We start from the raw sequence: 18,785 nt of genomic DNA on the forward strand, positions 1-18,785 counted from the left end.
CTTGTTCAGCTGCTTTCTTTATTAGAAACAAGTGAGATGTATTGAGCAGAACAACAATGCATTTGGTATTTCCTCCCCGACCCTGGAAGTGGATGCCCCCCCATAGCCCAAAGAAAAGCCAAGACAAAAAGGTGAAGCTTCCCCGTCCCTGTTCCCAGACGTGGCACCTGCCTGCCAGCCAGTCAGTATTTTTTAATTTAATGGAATGAAATTGTCCTAAACAGCCTCCTTAGGTGCAGTCGGCTTGCGGGCCTGCCTTCATTTGCAGCAGAGCAAAACAAGCCTCAGGCCTCCCCTGGTTCTGGGGAAGGTGGGCCAGGCCGTCAGAAGGCTGCCTCACAGGTGGGTAGGCACTGACGGGAGGGACACTCCTGCTCCCTCCCCTAACATCTGGTTCCCCTCCCTCTCCTAGAGCGCAGGCAGCTCCATGCAGCTGTCCAAGGCCTTTGGGCCCTTAGGTTGGTTAAATGCTGGTCATCTTTGGGGAAAGAATTCAGGACCACAGGGACTCCCCTAGGCTTCCGAGAGCCAGCAAGTAGGGGGGCGGTGGCAGTTAGACGGGAGTTGTGGGGAAGGCCTGACATTTTCCATAAACCTGGTGTTAAAGTAGCTGGGTGTGGGCCGGCCTTCAAATAAGAAGCCTCTTCAGAAATAGGCATGTGTGGGGAAACGAGCCCTATACAGGCCTCGATCCGGAGTGGAGGCCTCCTACTCAGCTCTCTCCCTACACAGACTGGAGTCCGTGGTCAAATGCAGAGTCAATCCAAAGGCAGGAGGTAAAGGTCGTCTTTGAAACATGGCAGCTGGGAGGACTGGGTGGCAGAGGGTGGGGGCCAGGCCCAGGGAGGCCTTCCAACAGTGGTTGCTCGAGAAGGGTTAGCGTGAAGGCCTCGGGGTCCTTCCTTTGCTTGGTTTGAGCCAGCCATGGCGCCACCACACTGCAGGGCTCCTGTGGGGAGGCCCTGATGCTCTCTGAGTGCTCTCTGAGCTGGTGCTCTCTGAGCTCTCTGACCTGAAGTCCCAGAAGGGGTTGAATGAAGAACACAGGGACTACTGGAACAAAAATCAGACGAGCAGCAAGCAGCCCCCAAGCCAAACCCTGCACACCTGGGCAGGGTTCTCACCGCGAGATAACGCAGAGTCCGAGGAGGCAGGCACCCGGTTTCAGTGAGGGAGATGCTGGGGCCTTTGCCGAGAGATCTGTTTCTTTCAGAACAGCCACTGGGGCCTCACCGTTTCCATTCCATGACCTGGGTCAACCGAAACAGAGCTTACTCCAGAGATCCGCACAGCCCAAATCTCAGAGGCAGCTCAAGCTGGGACCTGGCCCAGAACAGATCAAGACTAGGACAGGGAGCCTTTCCAAGTTCCAGGTTCCCCCAAGGTAGGAAAGACTTGGGCACTTTGTTCTTTGATATCCTCAAAGGTCTGGACAGGGTGAGCCACTCTGGGGCTTGAGGCACTGTGCAACTGTTGTCTGTGGGGCTGCAAAGCAAGCCCCTGCCTCTCCAACTCCTCCCACCTGTGGAATGCAGTGCGCATCTTGCTAAGAACAGCAGCTTCTTTGGTCTCGGTTTCTTGGAGTCAAGGAGTCAAACGTCAGTCACGATTGCTGGGGCCTGCAATTTGCAGCACAGGAACAACGGGAAAAGGGAGGCCCCTGCAGGCCTCTGATGAAAATCCACCTTAGTGGAGTTGCTGGCTCTAGCAGCAGTCTGCAGAGCGGGCAGCATTCCCACGGGTGGCACGGCCCCCATCCCAAGCATATGATGTCTTCTGGTTTTGGAAACTCTGCAGAATTAGCCTCCAACAAACCACACCAAAACCCACAGCCTGCAACAAGCCCCTGCTGGCCTGCAGAGAGTGGCTTCGGTGAGTGGCACAGGGCTGAGCCTGGCCTCCTGGCTAAGGCTTCACTCCTGTATGAGCGGAGAGGTGACGGCAGCAAGGAAACCCCGCACGCCACACGTCATGCTACCTCCTCCCCACCACTTGCTTCTCTAGAGCAAAAATTACATCCAAGCCTGGAAGTGAGTTCCTGACAATTCCACAGCCCAATTTTGCCCGGTCACTTGGCTGAACACCACTCCAGAATGCCTACATCGACAGCCATGTGACCAGAGGCTTAATTACGTTTTGGGAAACTGGCAGCACTGACAACCATCACTACCACAAAAATCCACAAAACAGCATCAGCGAAAATCAGACTCAGACAATGGAGATGGGAAACCACTTCTGTTGCCAAGTCCAGATCTGCCTCTAATCACTTCTTGCTACCACTTGCAGGCTGTATCTTGGAAAGGGGCAAAACAAGAAATGGCTAATGGGTTGGAAGGCATAGGCCAGGGGCTGGTGGCTGAAGGTGTCTGGGTACTGGCCCCACGCCACTCCTGCCTAGCCACCCCGGGGACATCAGGGTGCTGGCTCTTTGCTCTAAGATGAGCTAAGCAGGGCTTACACTGATATGGTCTCCAAAGGTCCCTGATGCTACAAGGAGGTCCAAGGGCCTCTTCAAACTGCATCATCCCAGGCAGTGGAAAAGCAAAATCTCACAGGGGACTCATCCCTATAAGGTTGGCAACAACTGGCTAAAGAGCCCTTTTAAATCAGTTGGCAGGATGACTTCCTACAGGGAGCAGGCCAAGGGGATGGAAGAAGGGACTCAATCAATGAGGTCTGCTTCTGCGGACCGTCCCATTGCTGTGTCTCAGAATGCAGGCAGGTCTGGCCCTGCAGGAAAGTCCCTGCCCAGGGTCAGCCCCAGCCCAGAGCTCCATGTGCCATCCCGTGAGATCTGAGCCTGTTCCATCTTCCCTTCCTGCTCAAAGCCAGTCATCCCAGCTGATTCAGAAGGGGAGCTGGATGAAGTTCTCCAGATCCTCTTTTTCCCCAAGATAAGCCAATGTCTCCTCTGGAGGAAACCATGAACTGTGCCAACGTGTCTGTCTGCCACTGTCCTTGGGTCCTCATTCTGAGGAATGATCTGGATTCAGCTTTTCATTAAAGACCAAACATCCTTGTACATTTGGAACATGAAAGATATTTAAAATATTTATATATATATAATATATATATATACTTTTATTATTCACCCGTTAACTCCATTATATGCCAATCACGAGCTAGTTTTCAGCAGTTACATTCCCTTGATCATGGCTGCATGAGGATGTAATTAACTGGAAAACACGGAGACCAGAGACACGACCGGAGGTGAGGTCACGCAGCCCGCGCCATCGCAATACCATTGTCAAGTTCGCTGGCGGTTTGGTAAAGCCGGTTCAGTTCTGCTCCCTTTGCCAGGGATTCTCACGTGTGTGAAAATTGGACCAACAGTGGTGGGGTTCCATTTCCTGGTTCGAATTTTCAGTGGCTTTATCCAGAATCGTACTGGTGACTGGTTATTGTAGCACCAGTCCAACCTAGGAGAGCCAACAGGGAGAGGCAGAGCTGAGTCCACAGTGGCCCAAAGACTCTCCCACACTCCCTATCCCCGAAGTTCCGAGTGACTGGGCCCGGGTCCACCGCCTGTGCTGTGGGAGCAGGCTCACACCCAGCCGGCCCCACACTCAACCTCCACACCAGGGTTCACACGTCCATCAGACCTCCCAGGGAAAACTGGCCCACGCTCCAGCTCACCCCCATGTCCCCTGTGGCGCTGGGGGAGGAAGGGCTAAGAAAGTGTCATGCCAGAAGAGGGCAGCAGCTTGGGAGAGGAAATCTCCTCAGAGTTCCCCCAGCCCTACCCTCCTAGCAAACCGTGGGCAACTCAACTTCCACGGTTCCCTCAAGTGGGAAGGCCTCACTGGAGATGACCTTGTGCTCCTGTGTGGCTCTGTCCCGTGCCATCCTCACACCAGTTGCTGAGAGGGGAACGCTGACCTGCTGGTCTGGCCAGCAGAGGGAGGGCACTTTCAAAGGTTCAACTCGAGGTAACAAGGACCCAGACTGCGGCTGTCTCCCCAACCCATGGCCCGGTTTCTGCTGGAGACATGGACTCCCTGAGCCGGGTGGCCTGGACTCTGGCTGTGCGTCGCCTACCTTCTCTGCCCCCATGCTGGGGCATTTCCAATTGTAAAGGTAATACTGCAGGTTGCCGTCCCCTATGCCAAACTTAAGCTTCTCCAGGAAGGTTTTGTTCTCCATGAGATCCAGTGCATTGAACACATCAAACCCTTTCTGCAAAGCAGCAGGGAGAAACAAGAGCAGGTGAGGACAGGTGGGGACAGCCTCCTTCCTATCCCTTTGCTGCCATTTCAAAGCTGTCCTGTGGGCAGCCACAAGAACAAGGTTCCCTCAGAAGCTCTGCTGCTTCCACGTTAATCCCCGCTCTCCGGGTGGTTCTCAGGACACTCTGAGTGCCCCCTCCAGCCTGGCCTCTGCCCAGTGTCCCTCTGAGTGTACACATATGTACTCAGTGTCCAGGCCGGGGCTCTTGCTATTCCTGGTTATGCCTCCCTGAAACTCAAGTAATTTCCACAGTCCTCTCTGGAGTCCAAACCCTGAGCCCCTTCCTCTGAGAAGCTGGCTCTGGTCAGCTACGTGGGGTTTGTGTTGCTTCCTTACTCCATGGATGCCCCAACTCTCAGGCCCTCAGTGTACCTCACGTTGTATGACACCTGCTGTGTTGCTGGGAGACTGTGAAGATGCTTCCTACACCTCACCAACTGGAGCAGAAGCTCTCACAGGGCAGGGACCAGATTGCCCATAGCAGGCTGGGCTGGGCACAGGTCACCAGAACCCACAGCAAAGCATTGATGGACGGGCTCGCCACCCGCTGCTGGCAGTTGGACACTCCAATGACTCACCACGACTGACAGCAATCACCCCTTTCCCACGCTGGGAAAGCTGTGAGGAGAACCCCTGTCCTCCCAGGGAAGGCCTGGCTATTCAGGCTCCTTGGTGGTGCCTCCTGTGAGAACGAAACTCACTGAAATGAATCAGGAGTTCAATGCCTTTACTTCGGATGCTCCTTGCTCCCTCTGAGTTTTGAGTTTCTGGCTAAAAACTGTGGGAACCCTGCCTAAGCAGAACAGGAGGTGAGGAGGACTCAGAGCCTCCAGCCCATGGGAGGCTGTGTCCCGGGAGCTGTGCTCACCATGGCTCCACTGCCCCTTCCCCGCACATCCCCAGAGACCCCCTGGTCTGCTCCTCACCATTTTAGCGAGGACAAGGGCGTCACTCATGAGGTCTAGAAGAGGGGTCTGGGTGTGAACATTGTAGAAAGAATAAGCAGCTTTGAGACTCTTGTGGGTTGGATGGTTCATGATGGTGGAGGGCAGCGTATAAAAGCTCAGGAAATCCGTTACCTCTCCATTTGCGTTCTGAAGGGAAGGCAATAAAAAGAGGCAGTGTCAAGCATGCACAGTGGCATGGCGGCCCGGGAACGAAATGTTTTCTCTCACTCCGCCTTCAGGCAGCTCTGCCCCTCTAGATAAACGGGTGGAAACTGCAACAGGACACGTGGGGAGGAGGAGGGACATTGGCTCAGGGCACTTGAGGACAGAGCTGTGATCGTGGGCTGAACCTGCCAGACCTCTTTCCCAGCATGGGCACCGCCAGGGACCTCTTCTTGCAGCTCACATCCCCCCAGACTGTGTCTCCTATGTCTGGTCAGCACTGGGTTAAGCTGGGACAGGCAGGGAATTGCAGGCTTTCCTGAAGGATTAAGCGGGGCTCAGTTCTCTCTATTTTGTGTTATCAAAGTGGGGCAGAGGGGGAGAAGGGCTCAAGCCAGATCCAGAGGTATCTTTTCAGCAAATTCAAGCACCAACTCCCTGTTTTTAGGGAGAACCAAACACAGACGGTCAAGGAAGTCTAGGGTGCCAACACTCGAGCCCTGGGAACCCGGCCACTCAGGGGGGTGCCTCTCTGGGAACGCGTTAGAGGCCTGGAACACCACTCCCCAACTCACCTCCACCACGAAAGTGTCGATGATATTCTCCTGGGGGTAAAACCAGTGCTCCACCTCCTCCTGGCTCATGACGGGCGTAAGGTGAAATTGCTTCAAGTACCTGGTGAGGAGCTGGTGCACTACTGGAATGTCCTTTGTTTCCATTGGTCGCAGCCCAGCTGTCTTGGGAGTCTGGAAGCAAGACAGAAGAGATGGAGTGAGATGAGCTGATCACCCTGGATCTATCCATGGCAAGGATAGATCAGGCCCTCAAGAGAGAATCCCTGGTCATTCGGCGGCTCCCTGCACCCCCATGCATATCTCCTCAGGCACAGGGCCTGCCTCTTCCATATCTTCTGGCCGTTTCCCTCCTAGTCCAGGCGGACTCAGGCTGCTACATCAATCAAGCATCCACAGGGCCCCAGGCTAACTCCCTAAGAAAACACAACCCTTCATGCTCCACCCTTGTTTCAAACTCCCCACCCCAGAGCACAAGACTTTCTACCCTTGGGCCAGGTTGGCCTTTCTAGCTGTACCTTCTGCCCGCACAGCTCAGCAGTCCTCACAGGCTTCTCACTGAACTGTGACTGATGCCATCCCACACTCACTGCTCTTTCTCTGCTAGACTTAGAGGACTTCACGGACAGACCCCAGGGCCCAGCCAGGGTCTGCCCACCCAGACACCATTACACCATTACTTCCCAGAGAGACACGGCTGCGGGTTAAATTCAGAAGAAAAGCAGCATACTCCCAGGATTTTATCCCCAGTCAGCGTCCCACCCGGCAGCTGCTTTTGCTAGAAAAATGCTTCAGTGGAATGAAACCATGTGATCCTGTGGAGCAAATACCGGGGCTGGTAGAACATCCCCAGAGGCTCAGATACACAAAGGTGGGCTTGGGGCAATCTGCAAACAAGGTGGTGTCACAGTTTACAGGCCTCAGTCAGTGCCTGACACAATGCTTCTCAGAGCAGGAATTGCTTTTAAAACTTCAGTTCTAGACCCTCCAGCCTCTAAAATTCCTTGCTAAATCCTCGTCTCTCTAGGGGAATGCTCAATGACCTCATTCTACATGGCAGCTCCCACAATGATACCTCAAATCCTGGACTGCAAACAGCCATGCAGGGGTTTCCACCCAGACATGGGTGAAACATTCTTCTGGCTGCTGCAGCACTGTAAGAATACTCTCTGCCTGCCTGCCCACCGGTCTAGAATGCAGGGCAGATCTGTCATGAGAACAGAAGGGAGAAGACACATACCACAGTCCCCCAAGCCTGTGCTTTTGGCAGTGTCTAACGGTACTGCAGCAGTCTCTCAAGATGGGACACTAATGACCCCAATCACTTGGTGGATTAGCCTGATTTTAGAGTGATCAATCCTGTTTAGAGGCTGAGGAGTCCAGGCAGGCAGCCTCACATCAGCGGGAACGCAGTAACTGTGTGGACTGATGGCCAATAGGAAGCACTCCGAGGAAAGAGAAGAGATTTTTTTCTTTCCTTTTTTTTTTTTTTTTTTTTTTTTGAGACGGAGTCTTGCTCTGTCGCCAGGCTGGAGTCCAATGGTGCGATCTCGGCTCACTGCAACCTCTGCCTCCCAGGTTCAAGCGATTCCCCTGCCTCAGCTTCCCAACTAGCTGGGATTACAGGCACGTACCACGCCCAGCTAGTTTTTGTGTTTTTAGTAGAGACGGGGTTTCACCGTGTTGGCAAGATGGTCTCAATCTCTTGACCTTGTGATCCGCCCGCCTAGGCCTGCCAAAGTGCTGGGATTACAGGCGTGAGCCACCGCCAGGCCTGAGAAGGGATTTTAAGAATCCCTACTGGGATGGGCGCGGTGGCTCAAGCCTATAATCCCAGCACTTTGAGGGGCTGAGGTGCGTGGATCACTTGAGCCCAGGAATTCAGACGAGCCTGGGCAACATGGCAAAATCCTGTTTCTTTTTCCCCTTTTTTTTTTTTTTTTTTTTGAGATGGAGTCTCGCTCTGTCGCCTAGGCTGGAGTGCAGTGGCACAATCTCAGCTCACTGCAAGCTCCGCCTCCCAGGTTCACGCCATTCTCCTGCCTCAGCCTCCCAAGTAGCTGGGACTACAAGCGCCCACCACCATGCCCAGCTAATTTTAGTAGAGACGGGGTTTCACCATGTTAGCCAGGATGGTCTCGATCTCCTGACCTCGTGATCCGCCCGCCTCGGCCTCCCAAAGTGCTGAGATTACAGGTGTTAGCCACTGCGCCTGGCAGCAAAACCCCGTTTCTATAAAAACAAAAATTGGCCGGGCATGGCCTGTAGTCCCAGCTACTTGGGAGGCTGAGGTGGGAGAATCACTTGAGTCTGGGAGGTCGAGGCTGCAGTGAGCTGTGACTGTGCCACTGCACTCCAGCCTGGGCAACAGAATGAGATCCTGTCTCAAAAAAAAAAAAAAAAAAAAAAAAAAGAATCCCTACCTGAAGCCAGCCACAGTTGGAGCATTTGTTTCTTTGGGAAACTAGGAAAACTGAGACCCAGAACAGAAAAGCAGCTCGCTTTAAGGTTGCCCAGTCCTTCAGCCAAATCTGGGTGGGGAAATTGGGATTAGAAATCAGGGCTTCCCTCACAAGCTCAGGTCACCCTTTACCTGACCCGGCAGAGGGGCGTCGCAGACCCTCTAGTGCATGTGCGCTGGGCTTTGGAACGCGCTGCCATGTGTATGAAGGTTCACTAAGTGGATTCATCATTCTATTTATGCTTTACTTAGGCTAAAATTACAGAGAATAGGTGTTCTCTGAGCCTTTCAACAGATGGCAGAAAAGCTAGTCCAGGCACAGACTCAGAGGAACTGAGAAAGTTAAACTAAAATAAAATCCTGCTTCAGATAACAGAAATAGAAAGTCCAGGAAATCTGAAGACTATGGGCTAGTTCACTTTTCCGGTAGGAGAAAGCTCCCTCTCCACCCAGAGCCCTTCTCTCCTGCTGATAGCCAGGCTCTCCTTGCCCTCTCTCTGCCCCCTGCCCACCACCCGGGGCACCACTGGCCTCTGGCAGTCGGTAGAGCTTCATGGTGCGCTGCATGGTCATATTTCTGCTCAGGTGGGAGAACTTCACTTCAATCAGCTTCCGTGGGTTTAGGGACCGATGCCAATACCTGTGGGGACACAAATGTCCTGTCCTCAGGGTTCTGGCCAATCCCTATTACAAAGACAATGGCAGGGAGACCCCAGCTGGCCAGCAGGTGGCGTGAGAGACACATCAGGTGCCTCCGGAGTCAGTGGTGTCACCCTGCTCTCCAGCCTCCCCCTTCCCCTAGTGAGTGCTGCCAAAGCTCCTCCTGGATTTTCTTTCTCAATTTCAAAAACTATTCCTTTGCTACAGCAGTTGTCCGGGGAGAGCAATCCTCACTCAAGTCAACGGAAAAGGACTGTAGTCAAGCCCAGAAGATGATGGCAGAGGCACTCACCCTCCTCCCTCCTCCTCTTTTGCTTTCACACCTGGTGTTTTTACTTTTAAAGTTCTCTAGGGAGAGATGATTCAATTGTTTTAAACAACTTTCTAAGGCAGAGGCTGCCCTTAGATCACATAGCTGACTTGCTCTATTTGGTGCACACAATATTCAAAACAATTTGAGCCAACCATTTAAAACTTCAGGACATTTCCCATAAAAATCCAGATTTGGGCTCATCCCTAAAAACAAAAACAAACCACCAGTACCGCCCCCCACCATCTCCAAATGGCAGCAGCCAGCAGACACCAAGAGCCCTCCTGACAAGGCAGGGACTTGCCAGTCTGCCATCCCTACAACCCTCCTACCCTCTCCATGCTCCCCATCTGGCTTCTGCAGGTACCAAGTGCCCGCCTTACCAGATACTCCAGAGGTGGGATGCTAAGGGCAGAGCTGTGACTCACAGTGGCACATGCTCCTCAACTACAGTGCAGACACCCGTATTTTTGGGGACTTACAGGAAGACAGTTTTACCTGCAGGTGCCAACGGGCTTTGGTAGTACCACCCCAGCAGTGTAAACTGCTTGGAAGATGCCCTCCAGGTGAACCCGCCTGGTGATCTCTCGGATCAGGACTGGAGCCACCCTCTTGGAACGCAACTTCTTGTGGACACACAGGAAGTTGATCTCTACCATCTTCTTCTCTCTAAGAGGGGGAAAAATCCAGGTGACATGGTTTTTAACAGGGAAGGGAATGGTGATCCCATCAAGTACGTGCAGCCACACCTAGAAGGACCAGGTCTGCAGCACAGGTGTACTTTTAGCTGCCACCTGCACTCAGTACTGGGACTCCCCACCACACTCCACCAGGCCAGGAGCCTGCCTCACTTCAACAGAATCTATCTCCAAAGGAAGGTGGGACTCAAGCAAACGCCTTTATTTGAAGGTACCACCAGCATCTCCCTGATGAGTCCCTGGGAGTCGACTGGGGAATCCCACCTTCAGCATGCAGGGAAGCAGCACAGGGAACCCACGGGGCAGGTCAAGGCAATTCTAGGGTTTCAAGCATTCTGATTCCCTCAAGAACACAGCTGATAAGCCCTGAAGACTGTGGCAGGCAGATGGTTTCAACACTTCCAGGGAAAATGAAGAGCAGAGATCACAGGCCCCAAGGACTATCTGAATCTGGGTCACACTGGCTCTGGCCCATTTCTGCTGCTGTTCAAGTGCTTCCATGTGTGACTGGTACAGGCGTTCAAAAATGAGCCTCTGATTAGCGGGGTGTGGTGGCGTGTGCCTGTAATCCCAGCTACTTGGGAGGCTGAGGCAGGAGAATCATTTGAACCCTGGAGGTGGAGCTTGCAGTGAACCAAGATCACACCACTGCACTCCAGCCTGGGCAACAGAGTGAGACTAAAAAAAGCCTCTGGCCAGGCACAGTGGCTCACGCCTATAATCCCAACACTCTTGGGAGGCAGAGGTGAGTGGATCACTTGAGCTCAGGAGTTTCCCTGAGACCAGCGTGGGCAACACAGCAAGACCTTGCCTCTATAGAATTTAAAAAATAATAAACAAAAACAAAAACAAGCCTCTGCTGAGCAGGCACACCAGGCCTCAGGGTGGGCTCCTTCCAACCCGGGCCACAGACAAGGGAGCCGGCTGGGACTCTGAGCAGAACAGGTGGTTCCTAGGATGAATCTGCAGTCCCCGCACCTGGGCATCCTCCCTTCCTGAGACCTTCCCTCTTCCTTTCATGGGGCACGTTGTGCAGCCTTTTTCTCCTCCCTCCCAGACCAAGCAGGATGGCGGTGTTGTCGGGGGTGGGGGTAGGTGCAGGTGCTTACGTGTCATAGATATGGATGTTTGCTGGGATGGCGCTAATGAACCCAACCAATTTCCGACTTGAGACCACTCGAACCCCGCAGTGCCACTGGGGGAGCCAGCCGGGTGGCCGGAGAGCCCTGGAAAAGAGAGGCTGGGGTAGTTGTGCTGCTTGCCGGCAGGCTGGACAAGCTGTTTGGGCTCCACAGCCAAATTTGGTTTGGACCTGGTGCTACCACCTCCCTGGGGGTTAACAGCTGAATTCTCTTTAGGGCCAAGCCCTCCTGGACACACAGAATCGAGCCATCACCATTTCTGGCTGCTCATCCCACTTGGCCTGGTTACTCATCCAACCCAAGGTTATCATACTGAGGATTTCATGCCTGATCTAATTTCTGTGTGTTCATTTTGACAGCTTGAACCAAGGGACTGGCATCTTTGGTTCGGAGGCCAGTGGGTCCCACGGTTGAGAGCTGATTGTGGCAACCCTGGAGCTCTGGTCTCCCATCTCCCTCCTTCTGGTACAAATTCTTCCTTCCCTTTCAGGTAGTCCCTCTCCATTTCGGCCCATGCCTCTCTCTTCCTGGATATTAAACGTGGCCTTGGCAGGTGGATGGCTCAGCCAGGCAAGGCTATACAATTGAGCATGCTCAGGAACTAGATAGAAAATGTGCCTTCTTTTCTTTCCGTCTTAGTAGGTCTCATGCCCCTTCCTTTCTTATATAAAGTCACCAGACAATGAATACCTCTTCCCTGGGTACCAGCTCTACGAAGGTCTCCCTCACCTAGTCAATTGTCTTAAACAAGGTTGCAATGCTAAGCGCCAATGAAAGCAAGTCTCCTTCAGATGCAGGAACTCAAAAATGAGACACTAATTTGCCATTCAAAGGTTGGCCCCTGGCAGGGATGAAAACTCTGGTGCCCTCTGGTGGTTCTGCTCTACGACTTGCCCTCAAGAACCTCAAGAAAGCCCCTACAACTTACCACAAAAGAAACTCTGGGGAATAATCAAATCGGAACATGTTGTCATCATCTTCCACATAGTTCTCATTCAGGAGGGTGTATAGTTCTTTTAGCTGTAAAGAAATAAGCAGCTCACTTGGAGGTATTCTGCCAGGTAGGAGACCAACTCCAATACCCTGGGGCTCTAGGCTTTTCAGAAGGATGAAGCAAACTACCAAAAATGACGTGGCGCCTCACAAATCCTTCTGCCCCCTGGCATGGTGGGAACTCTTGGAGCAAACACCCTAGTTACAGTAGAAAACGGAGCCATCATGTGGTAGAGTGGCAGACCGAGAATGCCACCTAACTAACCAGCCACTTCATCATTCTGCGCCATCAACAATGGAGAGCCACTGGTCTCAACTTCTGTGAAGTGCCGTGGAGGGATGACTCTCGAAGCTAGTCAAGGAATTACTCCATGGAGAGTCACTGCTATTTCCCACCTTGTCTGACTTTTTACCATCTGGCCCAAACAAAGGCCTTTTTTCCTTTCTTTTCAAGATAGAGTCTCACTCTGTTACCCAGGATGGAGTGCACTGGTGTGATCATGGCTCGCTGCAGTCTCCAACTCCTTGGGTTCAAGCGATCCTCCTACTTCAGCCTCCCAGGTAGCTGAGACTACTGGGGCATACTACCATGTCTGGCTAATTATTAAATTTTTTTCTTTTGTAGGGGGACAGTCTCACTATATTGACCAGGCTGACTGATTTTGAACTCCTGGGCTCAAGCGATCTTCCCACCTTAGACTCCCAAATTGTTGGGATTACAGGTGTGAGCCACCACACCCAGCCACAAAGGCCTTTTTCTGCCTTCTCAGCTATCTCCATCTGCTGGCCCAACTTTGGTATTAAAAAATTCTGTTGGCCAGGTGTGGTGGCTCAAGCCTGTAATCCCAGCACTTTGGGAGGCTGAGGTGGGCGGATCACCTGAGGTCAGAAGTCAAGACCAGCCTGGCCAACGTGGTTAAACCCCATCTCTACTAAAAAATAAAAAAATTAGCCGGGCGTGGTGGCAGACGCCTGTAATCCCAGCCACTGGGGAGGCTAAGACAGGAGAATTGCTTGAACACAGGAGGTGGAGGTTGAAGTGAGCCAAGATCGTGCCATTGCACTCCAGCCTGAGCGACAGAGAAAGACTCTATCTCAAAAAAAAAAAAAGGGTGGGCGCAGTGGCTCATGCCTGTAATCCCAGCACTTTGGGAGGCCAAGACGGGTGGATCACGAGGTCAGGAGTTCAAGACCAGACTGGCCAACATAGTGAAACCCCATCTCTACTAAAAACACAAAAATTATCCATGTGTGGTGACAGATAGTTGTAATCTCAGCTACTCGGGAGCCTGTGGCAGGAGAATCGCTTGAACCTGGAAGGTGGAGGTTGGGGTGAGCCAAGATGGCGCCACTGCACTCCAGCCTGGGCAACAGAACCAGACTCCATCTCAAAAAAAAAAAAAGCCAGGCCTAGTGGCTCATTGCCTGTAATCCCAGCACTTTGGGAGGCCAAGGCGGGCGGATCACCTGAGGTCAGGAGTTCGAAACCAGCCTGGCCAAAATGGTGAAACACCATCTCTTCTAAAAATATAAAAATTAGCTGGGCGTGGTGGCACTCACCTGTAATCCCAGCTACTCGGGAGGCTGAGGCAGGAGAATCGCTTGAACCCAGGAGGCGGAGACTGCAGTGAGCTGAGATGGTGCCACTGCACTCCAGCCTGGACAACAAAGCGAGACTCCATCTCAAAAAAAAAAAAAAAAAAATTCTGTTGACATTTTTTTTTTTTTTTTGAGACAAAGAGTCTCGCACTGTCACCTGGGCTGGAGTGCAATGGTGCGATCTCAGTTCACTGCAACATCCTCCTCCCAGGTTCACGAGATTCTCCTGCCTCAGCTTCCCGAGCAGCTGGGATACAGGCGTACACCATCACACCTGGCTAATTTTTTGTATTTTTAGTAGAGATGGGGTTTTATTATGTTGGTCAGACTGGTCTGGAACTCCTGACCTCATGATCCGCCTGCCTCGGCCTCCCAAAATGGTGGGATTACAGGCGTGAGCCACCGCGCCCAGCGACATTTTCATCATCCTTTATAAGGGAAATAAATCCCTCAGGTCCAAACAAGGGGCTCTGGGTGGCCGGGGTGGAAAGCGGAGGACAGGGCCTCATTTAGCAGCCCCAGCTGCTCCAGTCAGGAGACAGACTAGAAAGAAAATAAGGAAATAAATGAATGAACAAAAAAGAATAAATGAAAAACAGGTATCCACGTTGGGGAGCTACAGACGTTAACTTTCAACCTGCCAGAAAAGCTAAGAGCTATTTATGTGGAGTCTTGGCCATGCCCCAGGAAGTTACAGACGGGAGTTTGTTCAGACCTCCTTGGCTCAGCTCTCTAGGGCTCGAGTAGACGTGGTCTCGGTGAGACTGCAGGGCTTACTGTGAAAGTGGCTCCTACCCGCAGGTGTAACCTTCTGAGGGCCCACTCACCACACCACGATCGCCCAGGTCCAAAGCATCCCAGGTGAAGCCCTGGGGCAGGGTGTAGGGCTCCTGGCGGATATTGTCCTTGTCAGGCTCCACGGGGCCATGGGTGTTCACCACTTCGCCTGAAAGAAGAGCACAGCTGTGAGCCTCACCCTTTGCCCCCTCGGGGCAGTAAAGGGCTCAGCTCAAAACTCAACCAGAGCAAATTCCTCCTGTCCCTAGGAGCCCTCCATCTGAAGAACTTTCTGTGCTTGGCAACTGCAAACCATCTTTCCAGCTACCCTTAGCCCCTAACTGAGGGCCAATTTATGGCAAAACCTCAGGACAATCACTGGGATCCAAGGTGGTTCGTGTTTTGGAAATCCATTTAAATCTCCCTTGGGTCACTGAATGACAAACATTTATCTTTAGTAATTTGGCTTCCTGCCTCCTGGTTGGTGTAAAGAGTGCTGTCAGGGCCCTGGCCCAGGCCCGTCAGTCTGGATGGGTTTGTAAGGAGTCACAACAAGCCTGCTTTTGTGTCAACAGCAACAACAATGTACTGGGCCCATTTCTGAACCAGATGATGGCTTCTAGGCGCCAGGCTCAATCGTGGCCCTGCCAGCCTTGGCTTTCAGCAGCGTGAGCCAGTTAACTGCTACTGCCAACTCAGGCCCTCAGTGTTTAGAGTCCTGCAAGTGCCTTTGGGCTGAATCACCAACTCTACACAGTGCTGCCGGGAAGTCACCCTGACACAACATCCCCTCCCTGAGCAGGATAGGCCCCTCCTCTGTGGGAGCGTGTGGGGAGTGCTCCAAAGACACAGCCCTCATTCCTATCCAGAGCTCAATCGGACTCATAAATGCTGAGAGATTCACCACTGAATTCTGGCCCTTGGAATGATTTCAGTTCTACAACGGGCTCACTCATGTTTACATTGGGAAGAATGCAATGTTTAGTGCATTTTGGAAAATGGAGTCTTCAAAAGGGACCAACCCAGTAACAGTGTTCCTAGCAAAGGGCTCTGTATAGACTAGGCACTCAATTCATGCTTTTACTGACTTTCAGACTCCTGATCCCAAATATTTTCTTTTTCTTTTCTTTTGAGACAGCGTCTCATTCTGTCGCCCAGGTTGGAGTACAGTGGTGCGATCTTGGCTCACTGCAACCTTCACCTCTCCAGTTCAAGCGATTCTCCTGCCTCAGCCTCCCAAGTGGCTGGAATTACAGGTGTCTGCCACCACACCGGCTAATTTTGGTGTTTTTTTTTTTTTTTTTTAGTAGAGATGGAGTTTCACCATGTTGGCCAGGCTGGTTTCAAACCCCTGGCCTCAAGTGATCCACCTGCCTCGGCCTCCCAAAGTCCAAACATTTCATTCTAACATGTAACAGGAAGCTCTAGACCTTCCCAGAATGATAATCTGTGGGGCAAGTGTGGTGGAAAGGGCTGCATCAGGCTGCAGCACACGACACCACCGCTGGCACTGATCATCTCACCCTCTTCCATCAGACACATTACTGAGCGCCAACCATGCACCAGTGACTCAGTGACCATGCCAGCCCCTAGTGTACAGCAGGAAAAAGGACCAAGTCCCTGTCCTCACGAGACATACCATCTTCTGAGGAAATAGTAAATAAATGAGTCATTATCCACGTGCTGTGGGTCAGGATCTGGAAAGTGCAGGGAAGCAGCAGGGAAGCAGCCTGCTCTGTTGGTAATCAGGCTTCCCAACAGGTTTGCTTAGGAGACAGGTCATATTTTTCTTCCCTAGTTAGGAAACTCATGACTGGTGAGATGGGGTCTTGCTCTGTTGCCCAGACTGGAATGCAGTGGCATAACCTTGGTTCACTACAGCCTCAACCTCCTACGCCCAAACAATCCTCCCATCTCAGCCTCTTGAGTGGTTGGGACTACAGGCATGTGCCACTACGCCTGGCTAATTTTATTTTTCGTAGAGATGAGGTCTCACTGTTGCCCAGGCTAGTCTCGAGCTCCTAGACTCAAGTGATCCTCCTGCCTTGGCCTCCCAAAATGCTGGGATTATAGCATGAGCCACGGCGCCCAGCCAAAATCCACCATTTGATTATTCATTAAGTAGCTCTTGTGAATTTGTTTAAGTCAATCTGCTTCCAACTGACAGCTATGTATATTAAAAAAACATTTTTGAGCCTACAAAGCTGAGGGCCAGACCCTCTAGTCTTATCTAGGTGCTAATTTCCCAACTTGTATTGGATTTATACCTTTTCCTATACACTTCAGAACCTTCTTTTTTTCCCCCTAAATTATTTCCATGGCCAAGAATACTGATGGTCTTCCCTACTGTACTAAAATAACCTCAAGGCTAAATCTTCTCATTTAGGCTGGCTACTAGGTCCTACATGCAACAGGCACTTCCATTCACTCACTCCTTCACCAAGTGTTCACTGAATACTAGAATGTGCCAGTTCTGTGGCAGGGGCTGGCGAATGAAACAGACACAGGTCCTTACCATCATGGACACCAAAGAGACGAGCAAGGAGGCACGTGCCACCCGGCATGGCGAGGGCCAGTAAGAATGAAGTCCAGGGTGCTATGGGACGTGTGTGTGTGTGTGTGTGTGTGTGTGTGTGGAAAGACCTCTCAGAGGAAATATCTAAAGACAAGACCTCAAGGATAATTAGGAATCAGCCAGGTTGCAGGTGGACTATGTGGGGCAGGGTGGGTGTGAAAAAGTAGAGCTACAGGAAACACTGAGAAGGGAGCAGCCACTTTTACTAGACTCCCACTGTGGAGTGCCCTCAATGCCAAGAAGCAGCCCAAGCCTCCTGTGCTGTCCTCGATCTGGTGCCAGCATCATGGCCTCTGCTTGTCCTGCTCTGTGGGGAGCAGCCTGCCTTCTCCCTTACAATGGCCTTTGAGTACCTCCTGCTGAGCAGGGGTGGAAGGCTGCTCTGCAGAGCACAGCAAGAATGCAGCCAATTCTCTCAAGGCCAACATGAACCAATAAATGACTAAGGATGACACTTCAAACTTGCTTTAAAAGAATCTGGAAGTTTAAAGAAAACCCTGAGCTTTCAATGGGTTTCTTTCTGCACACTCTTCCCTCAAAATTCTTTGAGAATGTCTGAGATGTGGAAAACATTAAACCAAACAAAGGCCAGGGAGAGGAAAAAGAGAGGGGAAGCTTCTCTCTGGGACCCACGGAAACCAGGTGAGTGCACATCCTCCCTTTGATAGTTACTTTTTAAAACAGAGTGGCCACACTGCATTCCACTGACCAAAGACAGAAAAGGATACTGCTTCCATTGACATGAGTGGGAAAGGGGTGACTTTAAAAAGAAGAATGACATGATCTGAAGCGGGGGATCAAAAGTTCATCTGCAGCTCTTACAGTATATACAGACTAAAACGCTTCTGCTAAGAAGGCCTTTCATTTTTATTTATTTATTTTTTAATCTTTGAGACAGGGACTCGCTCTGTCACCCAGGCTAGAGTGCAGTGGCATGATCATGGCTCACTACAGCCTCGACCTCCAGGACTCAAACGATCCTCCCACCTCAGTCTCCTGAGAAACTGGGACAGCAGGCATGTGCTACCATGTTTGGCTAATTTTTAAATTTTTTTGTAGAGACGAGGTCTTTCCCTGTTGTCCAGGCTGGTCTTCAGCTGCTGGGCTCAAGCAATCCTCCTGCCTTGGCCTCCCAAAGTGCTGGGATTACAGGCATTGAGCCACCACACCTGGCCTAAGAAGGCCTTTCCATGGTAAACCTAGGATAATTTTAAGCTTCTAAAGAATTGCAGGTCTCAGTCAGGTGCAGTGGCTCACGCCTATAATCCCAGCACTTTGGGAGGCTAAGACAGGAGGACAGCTTGAGCTTAGGAGTTTGAGACCAGCCTGGGCAACACAGTGAAACCATGTCTCCACAAAAAATTTAAAAATTAGCCAGGCATGGTGGCAGGCACCTGTAGTCCCAGCTATTCAGGAGACTAAGGTGGGAGGATTGCTTGAGCTCAGGAGATCAAGGCTGCAGTGAGCCATGATCATGCCACTGCACTCCAGCCTGGGCAACAGAGCGAGATCCTGTCTCATGAAAATAAAAGAGAGGGCCAGGCGCGGTGGCTCATGCCTGTAATCTTAGCATTTTGGGAGGCCGAGGCAGGTGGATCACGAGGTCAGGAGTTCAAGACCAGCCTGGCCAAGATGGTGAAACCCCATCTCTACTAAAAATAC

At 51.8% G+C, this 18,785-nt stretch overlaps 1 protein-coding gene across 2 annotated transcripts in view; it reads right to left on the minus strand.

Moving 5' to 3' along the window:
- Window positions 1–18,785, minus strand: part of NMT1 (N-myristoyltransferase 1) — a 48,004-nt gene continuing 29,219 nt past the window's right edge. The window contains exons 4-12 of one of the 2 annotated variants that reach the window (XM_030800334.1): window positions 14,599–14,717; window positions 12,108–12,199; window positions 11,147–11,263; window positions 9,838–10,008; window positions 8,901–9,009; window positions 5,912–6,082; window positions 5,154–5,321; window positions 4,039–4,176; window positions 1–3,419 (exon numbers count right to left, since the gene is read on the minus strand). In XM_030800334.1, the coding sequence (XP_030656194.1) occupies window positions 3,399–3,419; window positions 4,039–4,176; window positions 5,154–5,321; window positions 5,912–6,082; window positions 8,901–9,009; window positions 9,838–10,008; window positions 11,147–11,263; window positions 12,108–12,199; window positions 14,599–14,717 (1,106 nt within the window). In that variant the 3' untranslated portion in view covers window positions 1–3,398. The other variant, XM_030800333.1, reaches the window with a different exon arrangement.

The sequence above is a fragment of the Nomascus leucogenys genome, chromosome 19 (assembly GCF_006542625.1).
Source record: "Nomascus leucogenys isolate Asia chromosome 19, Asia_NLE_v1, whole genome shotgun sequence".
NCBI lineage: Eukaryota > Metazoa > Chordata > Mammalia > Primates > Hylobatidae > Nomascus > Nomascus leucogenys.